The 16384-nt window shown below is 33.5% G+C and overlaps 1 protein-coding gene across 1 annotated transcript in view; it reads right to left on the reverse strand.

Annotated features, from left to right (window-relative positions):
- Nucleotides 1–366: 366 nt before the first annotated feature.
- LOC111052315 overlaps nt 367–16384 on the reverse strand; it is a 99858-nt gene continuing 83840 nt past the window's right edge. The window contains exons 15-20 of the mRNA XM_039419979.1: nt 12958–13162; nt 11998–12179; nt 11130–11334; nt 9952–10133; nt 7887–8056; nt 367–4187 (exon numbers count right to left, since the gene is read on the reverse strand). Of these exons, the coding sequence (XP_039275913.1) occupies nt 3633–4187; nt 7887–8056; nt 9952–10133; nt 11130–11334; nt 11998–12179; nt 12958–13162 (1499 nt within the window). The 3' untranslated portion in view covers nt 367–3632. The remainder of the gene's footprint in view (nt 4188–7886; nt 8057–9951; nt 10134–11129; nt 11335–11997; nt 12180–12957; nt 13163–16384) is intronic.

Raw genomic sequence — 16384 nt, forward strand, 5'->3', positions numbered from 1 at the left:
TATGCACATCAAATTCATGTGTTTGGGTACAAAATTTCCATGAAATTCTGCTATTTCATCACTACAAACGTTCTTGAAGCATTGGAAACTTCTCCTAATCAGTTAAAATGAAAAATTTAGTTGAATTCAAACTCTTGAATATCAGTCGATATCGCAACTGTTTATAGAAATAAATGAATACTATTTTTTACTATTATAATACTAGCATAATTTTCAAATAATATAATTATTCATTTAATCTCTATAAAAGTAGACTGTAGCCTAATTTGTGTCACTTCTCAATATGGTTCTCAATCCATTAGTGTAATACATGAAGTCTTATGTGTATGAAAGGATTACAGAGGGAATAAATTGATTACGACAGTAGGCTAAATCAATTTATCTATTTATTGGGTTGTCCATTCTTCACAATGGTTGTCATGAAACTATATATACATAACCTATGTGACGCATAACTACAAATGGCTCTTAGAAAGTCCTCAATAGAGGAAATAAAACTAAATGTACAAATTCCATTCACTAAATATTTGGATGTCTCAGATCAGGAAGTTATCAATGAAGTTCTCATTGGAAATTTTAATCAATACAATGTTAACATAATAATTGCGGATGTAAAATTAGAACGAAAAATATTATCAATATTGATGTCATGTTATAATAAAACATTTAGTTCAGAATCATATAGATGAGATAGGTATTGATTTTGATAGACATACACTATCTTACAACATGCTGTACATTACACAATAGAGATAGAGTCTATTTGAAAAATTTACATAAAAACCAAAAATTGCTTCTGTACAAACATTAATCATTAAACAAGCATTATAATTCTAAATAATTGTATCAACAGAGTTTGCATCTCTTATTCATAATAGACAATATATGTAGGATAAATAAGAAAACAAAATCAAATTCAAAGACAGATAATATACAATAGTTTCCAACGTAAAATATTACATAGATAATAATTTGGAAAATATAATTATTGCTCAATAGATAGAAAAATGCTATAAATTTTAGATAAGACTACCTGCCTTATGAGATGTACCGGTATACTCTCATCAAAAATTGATATTAATCGAAAAATGGCATCAAAGATAAAGGTTTCACCATAATCACTCATTAATAACGGATAAAATCTATATAGCTTTTTGAGAATGGTCCTTGTGGTCCCGTAGCAATTTAAGCTCCCACTAGGCATAATATATGGAAAACATAAATATTGATTATGATCAAAACAATATCTAGCTTATTGATACTTTCCTCAACGACTAATTTGCAATAGGCAGTAAATATAATCAGTATTCACAATATTAATAAAAATAGCCACCATCATCGATATATTTATCAGACTACAAAATGTACAATATCAGATTTGTCTATATATAAAAATAAGAAGCTAAAATATACTTCATTTTCATCATTATTATTAGCTATTATGATTGTCCATAACGAAATCACAAAAACTTACTATGATTCTAGTAATGCAATTATAGTTATATCATTTACATGATGACTGTGATGTAGAAATTCTTAAGAAAGAAAGTAGTGTATTGAATACCTTATTATTAAGTTATTATCATTAAGGATTGTACTATTGTTTCTCTATTTTTATAGAGTCCAAATAAGTTCGACTCGAAGATAAACTTACCTAAATTGAATACTATTATGGAAGCAATATGATTTATTAAAGTATGTTAGGTATGAAGAATTATTAAAAGATAGAACTTCCAGGAAAAGAAGTATAAAAACAAAAAATTAAGTGTAGAAGAATACTATTTAGCATTTTCTGTGTGAATGTGTACTGGGAAAGACTAGAATTACAAACTGATGTGAGTTGATGATGGATATGATCAGATGAGAAGAAATTATAGTATTATGGCAATGATTTGTGATTGTGTTCAATATTGATAGACACAAGGTGATGATGAAGATGATAGTTTCTGTGCAGAGAGTCAACACTCAATTATTGAACATAATACACAGTTTACTCTTTTAATTTAAGGAGATTATAGATGAGCTGTAGAAACTGTATCATACATGAAACTGTATATGTAATTATGTAGATACAGAATCTGTACCGTACCATATCAAGTCAAATGATACATACTGTATTAATCTCTTCGTTATTGTATTTTCATCACTACTTATTAAAACTTGAAATATGAAGTTATAACAGGGTTGTGATTGAAGATGAGATTATTATTTCTGTAATTAATTAATCAAGTATTTCTGAATCTAGACTCGTCAACTATGGAGGTGATCCTGGAGCCAATTCAAGCTTGAACGGATAGACTAGTACCCACGAATATCTTCGTCCATTGAACTCAATTCGCTTCGATTGTTTGTCATAACAGCGCTGACTAGTAACCACGGCATCCGTTTCCATCCAATCTCAGTAATGCTTGAGGGAAAACAACTACAAACAATAATTGCTTGAGCAATATTGCAGAGGAAGTAACCTTACTGCATTTGCAACCAAATGTTTTAATGCTAAGTATTTTCTAACCAAAACCTTGACCAGATGAATTCACTAGGAACAGAGGTAACTAGCACTCAGAAACTGTTAGTGACCACTCTGTTGGACAGAATCTGGTGCTGAATTAATTCTATTCTTAATCATTTCGAAGGGGTTGCGGAAAGTGTCCTGTGTAGTGGCTATGTAGTTTAATTACTTTCAGCAAGCTTCACTTAATATACCTATCTCTCTCAATCCCTAGTCCAAATACACTCGTTTTCAACCTCTTCCCTAATTATTCAGCTTTCTGTTATTGGAGGAGCTATTTCACCATTCCCTACTTCAGGTACATCCTAATTTCTCCATCACCTTTCATTCCACATTCCACCTTTCAATATAATTTGAAAAACTAGCTCTCGTAATGTAAGCTGGCCTTTCTGCACAGAAACTATGTGTGTGATGAAAAATGGGGTGGGGATGAGCAGTGATGTGGAACTATGATATGATTGAAATTAGTTGACGCACCTGTACCAGTACCTACTTATAACAAACTAACTTTAAATAATCACGTCATAGACATCCACTAATTCTACATAATATAATAATGTCATGAACCATGAAATATAACGGTCCCCCGGGCAATAAAATGAAATATATAATTTAATGAAATCTAATTTCATATTGAAATTATAATTTTATTCTCTAATAATGGCTAACATAACATTAGTGAGCATACATGACGTGTTTATTCTAGTTGTGGGGACTGATGTAAGTAGGTACAGCCTGAACCCTTCACTAACAAAAGATTGTTGGAATCTCGAAGTCATCAGATATCTGAAAAAAACAGTTATGCTTTCGACACATCCAAATTTGAATAAATTACAAATATTTAAATATACATTCAATGATGAATGAATTCACATGTATTTAAACATAAATTTAAATGTAGATGTGACAAAAATAGAACTGTGTTTTCTCAATTAATCATGGAAAAATTCCACAATATCAATTCTCATTTGACAAATTTTATGAGCTCCTGAAATATATGTAGTTGAACTGGAAACTCGTTGAATCTACAGTTGAGAAATATCAGTACTTGACTGAAATTCCACTTAAAAATTTTCCAAAAGGGGTCAGCAGTCAACTAATTTGAATCGGACATGAGTTGTGTCTACTTGCGCGGAGTATTGTAGTCGACGTAGACACGCACCACTTCACCTGAGTACTTCCTCTGCGAGGGCATGAAGTAGAAGTCAGGTTGCATCTGGTCGCTGTGAGGACGCGGCGGCCGGTGCGTGTAGAAGCCGTTATGATGCTGCGGAGGTGGCGGTTGTCTCGGCAGAGAGTACGTGCTTCTCTCTCTTCGCTCTCTCTCGCCGGCGGGTTCTCTCTCCCTCTCCCTCTCCCTGTCGGCTCCACGTTCTCGGTGCCTCTCGCGCTCTCTCTCCTCGGGAGGACCGTGACTGTAGCCACCGCCCCCTCGCGGCCTCTGGAGGGATCGGGTGTCGGCATAGTGACCGCCGCCTCCGTTGGTTTGATAGTGGTGTGGGTGATGGCCATGCATGGGCATAGGCTTGCTGCTGGTCAGCGGCATGGTGGACCTTGAAGAGCCGTTCGTGTGCGCCATTGAGCTAGGCTGCTTCTCTTCGTGTTCGAACGCGTCAAACGCGTAGTTAGTGTTGGCTGCCGAGTAGTCCTTCCACGCTGAATTCTGTATCAAGATGTCCTGCGATAGAACAAATTTCTAATAAATTCAATCCTAGTCAAATCAATGTCTCCAATTATGCATATATGTTTCACACAACTTGAAATGAATCAGAAATGTCTCCAATTATGCTGACATGTTTCAAACAACTTGAAATTAATCAGTAATGTCTCCAATTATGCAGATATGTTTCAAACAACTTGAAACGATTGTCCGTAGCAAACAATGCAATCTTACCCACAAGATAAGGTAAGGTGCCCTTACCCACAGCTGCACAGCATATTATTAAAAGCCAATGCAAAATTTTTGAAAAGTGTTAGAAATAAATGGTAATTCAATGTTGGAAAGTGATCACACATTAGATGCTTAAATATCGAAATTCAATGTTCAGGACCTTGATGAAGTAATGTATAAATTTGCATTATTATTCCATGCATTTCATTCACGCCATGCTTGCAATTCATTCATCTCTAGGTCCCAAGTCCATTTTTATTTTGAATCTTCAAAGAGAGATGTCCAAGCCTATTGAGGAAGAATATTTGAGAAATCTCTCAAACTGTGAAGTGTTCTAGTCACTCTGAGTAATCAACATAATTAATTAATCTCTACAACATCGAAGTCGATGAAATTTGAAGTTTTTCTTAATTAGGTTCACAGTCCAGCATCATTATAAGACTTTGATGATGAATTGCAGAATCAATTATTCGATTTTGTTGCGAACCCGCAGACAGGGAGTTTGCTAATATAAAATGATACTGTCATCACCGAATAAGAAGTGCCTCCTCAATAATTTGTGTAATTTATTCAACTTTTTATTCATTTCATTCATTCAAAAAGACAATATTAGCAACTGGAGGTCAATATATACATAACCATTCATGAAAACGATTTGACAACAGGTGTGGAGTTTCAAAAGTGTAGAGCTATCTGCTACATAGAAATTAGAAATCAAAATGTACACATGAATAGAAATAAATACACGCATGAATAGAATCCCAGCAAAGCTAAGCTTGAACACTACTGATGCATTCGACTTGAGCTTTTCTTGATTGCTCAATTATTAGTTACTTGGGAAAGTTCTCAGAATATCAAAACAAGCAATGCTGATCAATAGCAAATAAGCCTGTACAAACTTGAGGAAGCATCCTTACCGCACTAACAGGATGAAAGTGTTTACCATTAGCTGCTCTACAACTTATTACAACAGAGTCGGTCTAATCATCGTCTTCCGTTTCCGATATTTAACCTTCCGGCAGTCGCGCTGTTGTAAAAAGTACAGCAACAATTCACTAATACAAATTTAGGAATAAGGTATGCTTCCTGTGCAGCATAAATGACCTTATACAAGGGTAAAAATACTTTTATTCCATTAAGGCAATATTCACTGCAAAATGAAACGTCAATAAAAATATAACAAGAAGTCGACAAAGCATACAAGTACTTACAACAAAGCATATAACAATCAAAGATAACACCAACCACCACAGACTGATGCAATAAGCTGTAAAGACGACAATACAGAGATGAAGGACTCATGCAGGAGTAAAGGTTTTATAAATTTTGAAGATTCTGTTCTGGGTGAGCAAGAGAGAGTAGTGGAACGGATTCCAGAGGAACCATAGACCAGGAAGAATATCGACCACAGATGGAGTCATGAATGATGTTTCGAAGTAAGAGATAGGTAGTTGGAAATGTGAATGAGATTAGTTTGGTGTTATGTAAGGTTAAGGTGCACTGAATAGAAGACAGTAATTGAAGATATGGATCCGAGACTCACCAAAAATGAATGTCTAAAACTACCAGTGACGTCTGTTTGCATGATCGGAGAGGGTCCATTGATGATGAGCGGGGGGTGCACCATCGGGGGGGAGGTGGTAATGTGTCCCAAGCGGAATCGCATACACGTGCTGTAACCCCCACCCCCACCCACCATTAGTCAAGCCAACTCACTAAGTGCCTCAGGCTCTACTCTGCTCAGATCTCACTGACCAAGCATTACACAATACAAATACGCTATGCACTGTTGCTAATTATACAATAGCCAAGTCACACTACAACTACAGGTAAACAAACTTTCTGAGCCGCAATCCCGCACTACGGTAATGCATTCCTCTAACCTTGATACTCAGTACACACTGTCATTAGTGATCATCTTCTTAGAATCATAACAATCCATGCACTAGATTCAAGAGTGATTTATTTAGGTTTTTATCCAGTTTTTCATCCGTCAAAATTTAAAATTCTCAGTTTTTGAGTGAAAATGAACTAAATTTTATAAAAATTGTATCATAACCCTATTTCGCACATTTAGAATGATATCTAAATTTGGGAGGGAAATAGTACAAGGAGTATCCTTAGTTTTCTTCTCCCGGTCAGAATAATGCTTTCAATTCAAATTCAATTCAAAAAGTTATTTATTTCATAAGTTGTACAAGCAATCACAGTGGTAGCCTACATCATAAAGTGAGAATAAACTTTACAATAAAATAAGACAATGTCAGCACCACAGAAATGACAGCGATATACAAATATATATTAAGAAATATTACTCTCGCAGAGGCATTACTGCCTGTGTGCGAGAGATGAATAAATTATGAAGGTAAAATAATATGGAGAAATTCCACAATATCTCTGTACATAGTGTGAATGAATTATTATATTGACTTGATCATTCACAGTTAATTTGAAGAAAATGGTATGCATGAGCTGAATGAACCTAATATTGATAAATAAGTTTTATAATGAAACTCTATTTTTTTAGATACTAGACATTTTGTTATTGTTTAGACATTTTTCAAATTGTACATTTTATAATATCATCATATTATTTCAAGATTCTAGGCATTGTTTTGTGGGAAAACTATTTGATTCCAGATTTGGGATATCAGAGACAAAATCGTTCAATTGAGCAATGCAGGATTCTCAGAGGAAGATATTTATATTCCATTAGAAATAAAATTAATTTTTAATTGGTTTTCATGTGTTTTTTCAGCTATCTTTATGATAGTCATAAAGTCCAGTTACACTTTCTGTGTTGTTGAGAAGTTGATATTGTGGTAATTATTCATATTGAAAGAAAAAGACTAAGAAATTGTCAAAAACCCACTGATTTATTGATAATTAGAAAGACCGGTTTCGGTTATTACACCATTGTCAATCTCTGATAAACTCTGTAGCATTTGCAACCGAAACCGGTCTTTCTAATTATATCAATAAATCAGTGGTTTTTTTGACAATTTCTTAGTCTTTTTCTTTCAAAGTCCAGTTAGTTTCAAGCATACAAGTTATCAAGACAACTTAGCAGCCGCCTTCTTGTATTCGAAATTGTAGCTTTTTAGAATTTGAATGATTTAGAACTATCATAATATTTGTGAGAATATATTAAATGTAAATGCTGAATAAAATTTCTGTGCTGATTACTTGCGGGAAATTTTCATTTCGAACTTGTAATCTTTGAAACAGTAAACAGTGTTTTGTAATTATTGGAGGAATGTAGTTTTAGTATTTGGGGCATGATTTTCAGTTCAGTCATTTGATGACTATTTCTTAATCCAAATTTTATTATGATGGAAAGTAAGCTAACTTACTGTAAACACTTTTGAATTGAGCACTGTGTTTATAATAATGGTTCTGATATTTGTATTCAAGAGTTAAATGAAACATTCGCAATTTTCCAATATTAGTCGAGATTCGATGCGAATAATTGATTTTTATGTTTACCTTATGATTAGGCGTAGGGTGTCGCATGGTTCTGTATATGGTGCAGCCGGCTTGGATTACTGCCACAATCACCAGTGCTATGATGGACCCGATGACAATCCATAACTTTGTCTCTGACAGAAATATACTGCTTCCGTCTCTCACTTCATCAGGGATAATGTTTGATGTTACTGCAAAAGAGTAATTCAAAATAATGTTGTCATTTGAGCAACGGTTGTAAAGTATCCAATTAGAGAGGCATGTTGATATTAATAGAAATTTAGTAAACAATATTAAATTTGTGTGCATAGAACAACACTGCTGAAAAAAGTAGTTCATTGATCAAAATGAACAACGGAACAAATGAACGAAATGAACATTTTGTTCATTGATCAAAATAAACATGGAATGTCTCTTTCAAGTTCAAAATTTCATCATTAATTAAACCCTTGAAATTTTCCCAATTAAGCTGGTATTGGAACTATTTCAGTACCGTACACTATAAAAGGGAATAAGTTGATTTATTGCAGTACTGTACTTTAGTTCAATGGATAATACAGATGTCAGTATGTCGATAAATTTAATATAGACGAATAAATTCCTGTTAAAAACCAAATGGTTGAATTTCCAAAGAGACAATTTCTCAGAATTGGATGGTCGCTTTCCAAAAGCAATATTTATAAAGAAACACCGAACTATTGGCTCAACAATGGCTCAGAGAAAAAATGTATTACCTAATTAAAATTTTTGTAGCTTTTGCTCTTCAGTCTAGAGGCTATCAATTCATATCAAATCCTATTATATTAAGCGAGCGAAATTTCTGAATATATTTTTATATTTGGCTATTTATATTTATTCATGGTTATTTATGTTCAACGGATCTTGAAAACGGCTCTAACGATTTTCACGAAATTTGGAACATAGTAGGTTTATGATATAAAAATTCGATTACTCTAGGTCTCATCCTGGGAAAACTCGCTGAAGGACATGAAAAGGATAATTCATCCTTGGAAAAACAGATGATAATTTCGTCGTCTGTCGATAACAGAAGATGCGTGTGCCTGTGTGGGAAATCAGCTATGTAATCAATCAGCTTACCGTATCTCGCGAGAAATCTAGAAATTTTAATAGACTCGATCAAAATAATCTGATTTGTTGACATGAAATGGTATATCACAAAATTCAAAGTTAATCATTATTTTACAGTTTTAAGTGATTAGTGAGTGTTATTTTGTTATTCAATTTGGTTTGTGAACAACCTAAATTAGAACTTTTGTTTTCAAATATTTGGACTGAAAATTTGACCTGAATTCAAGTGTATGGAACATATTAACCTACTTTTTGGAATATTTATAGTATATAAATCAAAATTCGGGGAAGAAACAGTTTTGGGCTGTGCCTGTTAGTCCTTCCCCAATCATTTTAAAGGATTGAGTTCTGTTTATCAATAAATAAATTACAAGCAAAGCTCGGTGCCCCGATATTGAGCTATGAAACGGTAACAGAACGCAATTAAATACAAAATATAAGTATATGAATAGGCACCTAGTTTGGGAAATTAAATTCTATCAACAATTTTATTGCAATAGACTCAGATGGAGACTTTTCAATAAACTTCATAATAGCACTATGCGTTCATGGATTTATATCGACATCAACCAGCACGGAGGTATGAAATTACTCTCACAAGTAATCAAGATGGGTTATTAGCCCCATTCTTTAGTTTTTTTCTAATATATTATATTAATTACTGGCCATTATTATATTTTTATCAAAAATTCATATAAAAAAAAACATCATCGATAATTTTGCCCTATTATCAAGAGTATTATAACTGCTATTATGTTATTTCAAAAAGATATGATCTGTATTCAGTTGAACAAATTGAAATCGTCGACAATATTATTGTTCTGATTTACTTACGGTCTTACGGTATTATTTCTGCAGTAGACTGTAGGTAAGGCCTACTTGATATATACGGTACAGTGGCCTACTGTATATTGGAAGAATAATGTTAGATTGACACAATACTAGTTATTAAAAGTAATAAACTTTTAATTAATTATGTTAACATGATGATAATCACCTTGTTGAGGCTCGAATACCAGGTAGGCGGGATCAAGGATTACATTTCCCACACGTCCAGTGGAGACAGTTTCATTCAGCAGTCTCTCCAGAGATGATCCAGAGTCTTCCAATGATCGTCCTCGCTCGAATTGTCCCTTATCCAACTCCAATTCCATCTTCACTATTACATTATCTTCCTCCCTGGAAAAAACAATATGGAATTGTATATCACTTACATGTAGTAAATAATGAATTGTTGATAATTGAAATATTATGGAATTAGCTAAGTGAATTTTAAGCTAACCTTGATTTATGAAATGATACAATTGAATTGACAGTAATCTAATTATATTTTTGACCTTGAATTATTAGTCATCATTAAGAGTGTGAATTTAATGGTACCTATACAAAGTGTAATATTCCACTCTCATTCTTTATTCAATATTGTTAAGTTCGAAATTCTTAAATACAAATATGGTAGTGTGAATTTGTAGAATAAAAATGATTTACATGATAATTTTGTATCATTGAATCAATAAAATAATAATAATTTCATTAACTAGAAGTCCTAAAATCCCAATGCCATTTTGGATTTTTCATCCACTCGGGAGAGATAATATAACTATAGTAAGGTCCACGTTAAAATGACAGTATTTGATCAACTTTAGTTTTGCTATCCTTGTCTATCATTCGACAAAGCCGGTGATACTATCCTCTTCTAGGTCCACAACGATGACAATTATGTTTTTGACAGTGTAGAAATATAATTAATTAATGCAGAGAATCGATATCGCTATTCTTCTATCTTTATTCACTGCCATTATAATGTGGACCACACTATAGCAAACTTATTATTAGTTCGGGGGACTAAACTTATTATCATTAGGCGAGGTGGGACCTTCCCACAAGGGACAAAACCCATTACAATTTACTTTAACCCATCATTTTGCATAAATAGCGCACTCATGAATGAGAATTCTAAATATACAGAGGATTCCACAAAATTATACTATTTTAATAGAATGATAATTAAAATTTATTGAGTAAGTTATAAATACATCTCACTCTCATTCCTATCAAAATTTTTATAAATGGGAATGGATACTAAGATGTACATAGAAGTTTTTTTAAACTATAGTGAGCTACATAGTAACAGCAAATTCATAGAAAAAAGTTTCTAGAAGGATTGTTACTCACTGTTTAAAGTCTTTCACATTCATTTGATGGAAACCAGAAAGTTTTTTGAGGGCTCTAGAGAAGCTAGAACTGACAGTATTGGCCAGATTATCGAACTCAGATGAGCCTGGATGCGGTGCGTGGAAATTCTGTCCTAGCTTGGTGAGCTTCACCTCAACTGTGTAACCGATTCGTGGAGGAGCTGGAGTTGTAACTTCTTCTTCACCTGAAAATGTTATAAAATTACATAGTTACTGAAGATGTGTCGTTGGATTACTGCCGTACATGTCTAGGATAAGTAAACAATGTGGTAGAAGAATTCTGTAATTTAAAAACTTTTCATTGAAGATTATCAGCTCAGATACCAAATTTTGAATGTGCTGTCAAGTAACAGAGTCGTTTCATATGGATGAGTAAGTTGCAGCAGAGAGAATCAATGTCAATACCTACCTATGTTTTCTCATGCACAATCTATAAGTATCATCTTGAATGAGCTTAAAACATTAAACCCCGCGTCAAAAACTTTTCATAAATCTATAACGAGTTTTGAATTCTATTGCAAGAAAATTAATTAATGAATGAGAGAATTAATTAGCTGTAGTGAAACGGATAGGAGTTTTTACTTTCAAGAGCTTACCCTCAACAACTTATTAGATGAATTCACAATAATATAACTATCATGAATTATTATTATATTATTATTATTATTATTTTATTAGCGTATGGCTTTCAATGGTTGGGAGACACAAGGGTAGTTCCACCTCCATATATAGCTCAAAGTTCCCAAATGGGGAAACATTGGGAAACGGACACTGAGGTTATAGTGAGCACTATACTAGTTATAAAAAGTAATAAACTTTAATTGATTATGTTAACATGATGATATCACCTTGTTGAGGCTCGAATACCAAGTAGGCGGGATCAAGGATTACATTTCCCACACGTCCAGTGGAGACAGTTTCATTCAGCAGTCTCTCCAGAGATGATCCAGAGTCTTCCAATGATCGTCCTCGCTCGAATTGTCCCTTATCCAACTCCAATTCCATCTTCACTATTACATTATCTTCCTCCCTGAAAAAAACAGTATGGAATTGTATATCACTCACATGTAGTAAATAATGAATTGTTGATAATTGAAATATTATGGAATTAGCTAAGTGAATTTTAAGCTAACCTGATTTATGAAATGATACAATTGAATTGACAGTAATCTAATTATATTTTTGACCTTGAATTATTAGTCATCATTATGAGTGTGAATTTAATGGTACCTATACAAAGTGTAATATTCCACTCTCATTCTTTATTCAATATTGTTAAGTTCGAAATTCTTAAATACAAATATGGTAGTGTGAATTTGTAGAATAGAAATGATTTACATAATAATTTTGTATCATTGAATCAATAAAATAATAATAATTTCATTTACTAGAAGTCCTAATCCCAATGCCATTTTGGATTTTTCATGCACTCGGGAGAGATAATATAACTAGCAAACTTATTATTGGTTCGGGGGACTAAACTTATTATCATTAGACGAGGTGGGACCTTCCCACAAGGGACAAAACCCATTAGAATTTACTTTAACCCATCATTTTGCATAAATAGCGCACTCATGAATGAGAATTCGAAATATACAGAGGATGTCACAATATAATACTATGTTAATAGAATTATATGAAAATGTATTGAGTAAGTTTTCAAGTACATGTAGGTACTCTATTCCTATCAAAATTCTAATAGAAGGGAACGAATACTAAGATGTACATAGAAGTTTTTTTAAACTATAGTGAGCTACATAGTAACAGAAAATTCATAGAAAAATATTTCTGGAAGGATTGTTACTCACTGTTTGAAGTCTTTCACATTCATTTGATGGAAACCAGAAAGTTTTTTGAGGGCTCTAGAGAAGCTAGAACTGACAGTATTTGCCAGATTATCAAACTCAGATGAGCCTGGATGGGGTGCGTGGAAATTCTGTCCCAGCTTGGTGAGCTTCACCTCAACTGTGTAACCGATTCGTGGAGGAGCTGGAGTTGTAACTTCTTCTTCACCTGAAAATGTTATAAAATGACATAGTTACTGAAGATGTGTCGTTGGATCACTCGCCATACAGTACATGTCTAGGATAAGTAAACAATGTGGTAGAAGAATTCTGTGATTTAATAATTTTTCATTAAAGATTATCTGCTCAGATACCAAATTTTGAATGTGCTGTCAAGTAACAGAGTCATTTCATATGGATGAGTAAGTAGCAGCAGACAGAATCAATGTAAGTACCTACCTATGCTTTCTCAAGCACAATCTATAAGTATCATCTGGAATGAGCTTAAAACATCAAACCCCACGTCAAAAACTTTTCATAAATCTATAACGTTTTGAATCCTATTGCAAGAAATTAATTAATAAATGGGAGTATTAATTAGCTGTAGTAAAACTGATAGGAGTTTCTACTTTCAAGAGCTTTTAAGATGAATTCACAATAATATAACTATCATGAATGATTCTCATACAATTATTAGTTACTTGGGAAGTTCTCAGAATATCAAAACAAGCAATGCTGATCAATAGCAAATAAGCCTGTACAAACTTGAGGAAGCATCCTTACCGCACTAACAGGATGAAAGTGTTTACCATTAGCTGCTCTACAACTTATTACAACAGAGTCGGTCTAATCATCGTCTTCCGTTTCCGATATTAACCTTCCGGCAGTCGCGCTGTTGTAAAAAGTACAGCAACAATTCACTAATACAAATTTAGGAATAAGGTATGCTTCCTGTGCAGCATAAATGACCTTATACAAGGGTAAAAATACTTTTATTCCATTAAGGCAATATTCACTGCAAAATGAAACGTCAATAAAAATATAACAAGAAGTCGACAAAGCATACAAGTACTTACAACAAAGCATATAACAATCAAAGATAACACCAACCACCACAGACTGATGCAATAAGCTGTAAAGACGACAATACAGAGATGAAGGACTCATGCAGGAGTAAAGGTTTTATAAATTTTGAAGATTCTGTTCTGGGTGAGCAAGAGAGAGTAGTGGAACGGATTCCAGAGGAACCATAGACCAGGAAGAATATCGACCACAGATGGAGTCATGAATGATGTTTCGAAGTAAGAGATAGGTAGTTGGAAATGTGAATGAGATTAGTTTGGTGTTATGTAAGGTTAAGGTGCACTGAATAGAAGACAGTAATTGAAGATATGGATCCGAGACTCACCAAAAATGAATGTCTAAAACTACCAGTGACGTCTGTTTGCATGATCGGAGAGGGTCCATTGATGATGAGCGGGGGGTGCACCATCGGGGGGGAGGTGGTAATGTGTCCCAAGCGGAATCGCATACACGTGCTGTAACCCCCCCCCCACCCACCATTAGTCAAGCCAACTCACTAAGTGCCTCAGGCTCTACTCTGCTCAGATCTCACTGACCAAGCATTACACAATACAAATACGCTATGCACTGTTGCTAATTATACAATAGCCAAGTCACACTACAACTACAGGTAAACAAACTTTCTGAGCCGCAATCCCGCACTACGGTAATGCATTCCTCTAAACTTGATACTCAGTACACACTGTCATTAGTGATCATCTTCTTAGAATTATAACAATCCATGCACTAGATTCAAGTGTAATTTATTTAGGTTTTTATCCAGTTTTTCATCCGTCAAAATCTAAAATTCTCAGTTTTTGAGTGAAAATGAACTAAATTTTATAAAAATTGTATCACAAGCATATTTCGCACATTTAGAATGATATCTAAATTTGGGAGGGAGATAGTACAAGGAGTATCCTTAGTTTTCTTCTCCCGGTCAGTGCTGTCTTGTAAAAATAATGAATAAATTATAAAGGTAAAATAATATGGAGAAATTCCACAATATCTCTGTACATAGTGTGAATAAATTATTATATTGATCATTCACAGTTAATTTTGAAGAAAACGGGATGCATGAGCTGAATGAACCTAATATTGATAAATAAGTTTAATAATGAAACTCTATTTTTTTAGAGATACTAGACATTTTGTTATTGTTTAGACATTTTTCAAAATTGTACATTTTATAATATTATGATATTTCAAGATTCTAGGCATTGTTTTGTGGGAAAAACTATTTGATTCCAGATTTATGATATCAGAGACAAAATCGTTTAATTGAGCAATGCAGGATTCTCAGAGGAAGATATTTATATTCCATTAGAAATTAATAGAATTCCCAATTGGTTTTCATGTGTTTTTTCAGCTATATTTTTGATATTCATAAAAGTCCAGTTAGTTTCAAGCATACAAGTTATCAAAACAACTTAGCAGCCGCCTTCTTGTATTCGAAATTGTAGCTTTTTAGAACTTGAATGATTTAGAACTATCATAATATTTGTGAGAATATATTTTAGGCAACTGATGAATTTAGGATGAATTTATCTACAATTTGGAATCAATCGTGAGTTTCTATGATGAATCAGACTCGTTTTAGAAACTCTTGATCAACAGTAAAATCACGAAAAAAAATGTAAAAACTGAAATCGCCATTTTTAAAATCTTCTGTAATTTTCGAATTGTATTGGAATCGAAGGTATTATTCATTGGAGTGGGTAGAGGGAGACAATTTTCACATCCTCACTAGATTTGGAAATTTTATCAGAAGTATTTCACAAGACATGCAGCTTTGAATATAGAAATTGGCCATTTTTTGGGTATTGAAATATGGCTTAAGTACACTCAACATAAAATTTTCCATTTTTCGACCGAATTTAACTCATGATGCATGATTTTGGACCGCCTTGACGAGCTGAGAAGAATGAAGTGTAGTACGATGGAATCTGAGAACTGTGTCAAAAGTTATAAGTGTTTGAAATTTTGATCCTTGAGGTGTCCTTGAGCGCGCCTCTCCACTAGGAATACTGAAATGTAGTGCATCTAACGGGTGATTCTCATATATTATAATATCATGAACTTAGCATAATATCATAATGTCATTGTGCAAAATATCAATGTGAGGACAATGTAGTTGGTGATGATGGTTGAAGCTGAAAATGAGGTGTTTTTGACAATACAAGGAGCATTGTTGTCAGGTGTACCAGGAAATCTTTATAAGATAGAGCGCTCTACCTGATTTCAGATTGTAGAGCACAATTTTGAATTGTAAATCTAAATGGTAACAATCGGAAGATATTGTTGATCAAAAACTGAAGGACATGAAAAGGATAATTCATCCTTGGAAAAACAGATGATAATTTCGTCGTCTGTCGATAACAGAAGATGC

Source organism: Nilaparvata lugens, chromosome 2, assembly GCF_014356525.2.
Source record: "Nilaparvata lugens isolate BPH chromosome 2, ASM1435652v1, whole genome shotgun sequence".
NCBI lineage: Eukaryota > Metazoa > Arthropoda > Insecta > Hemiptera > Delphacidae > Nilaparvata > Nilaparvata lugens.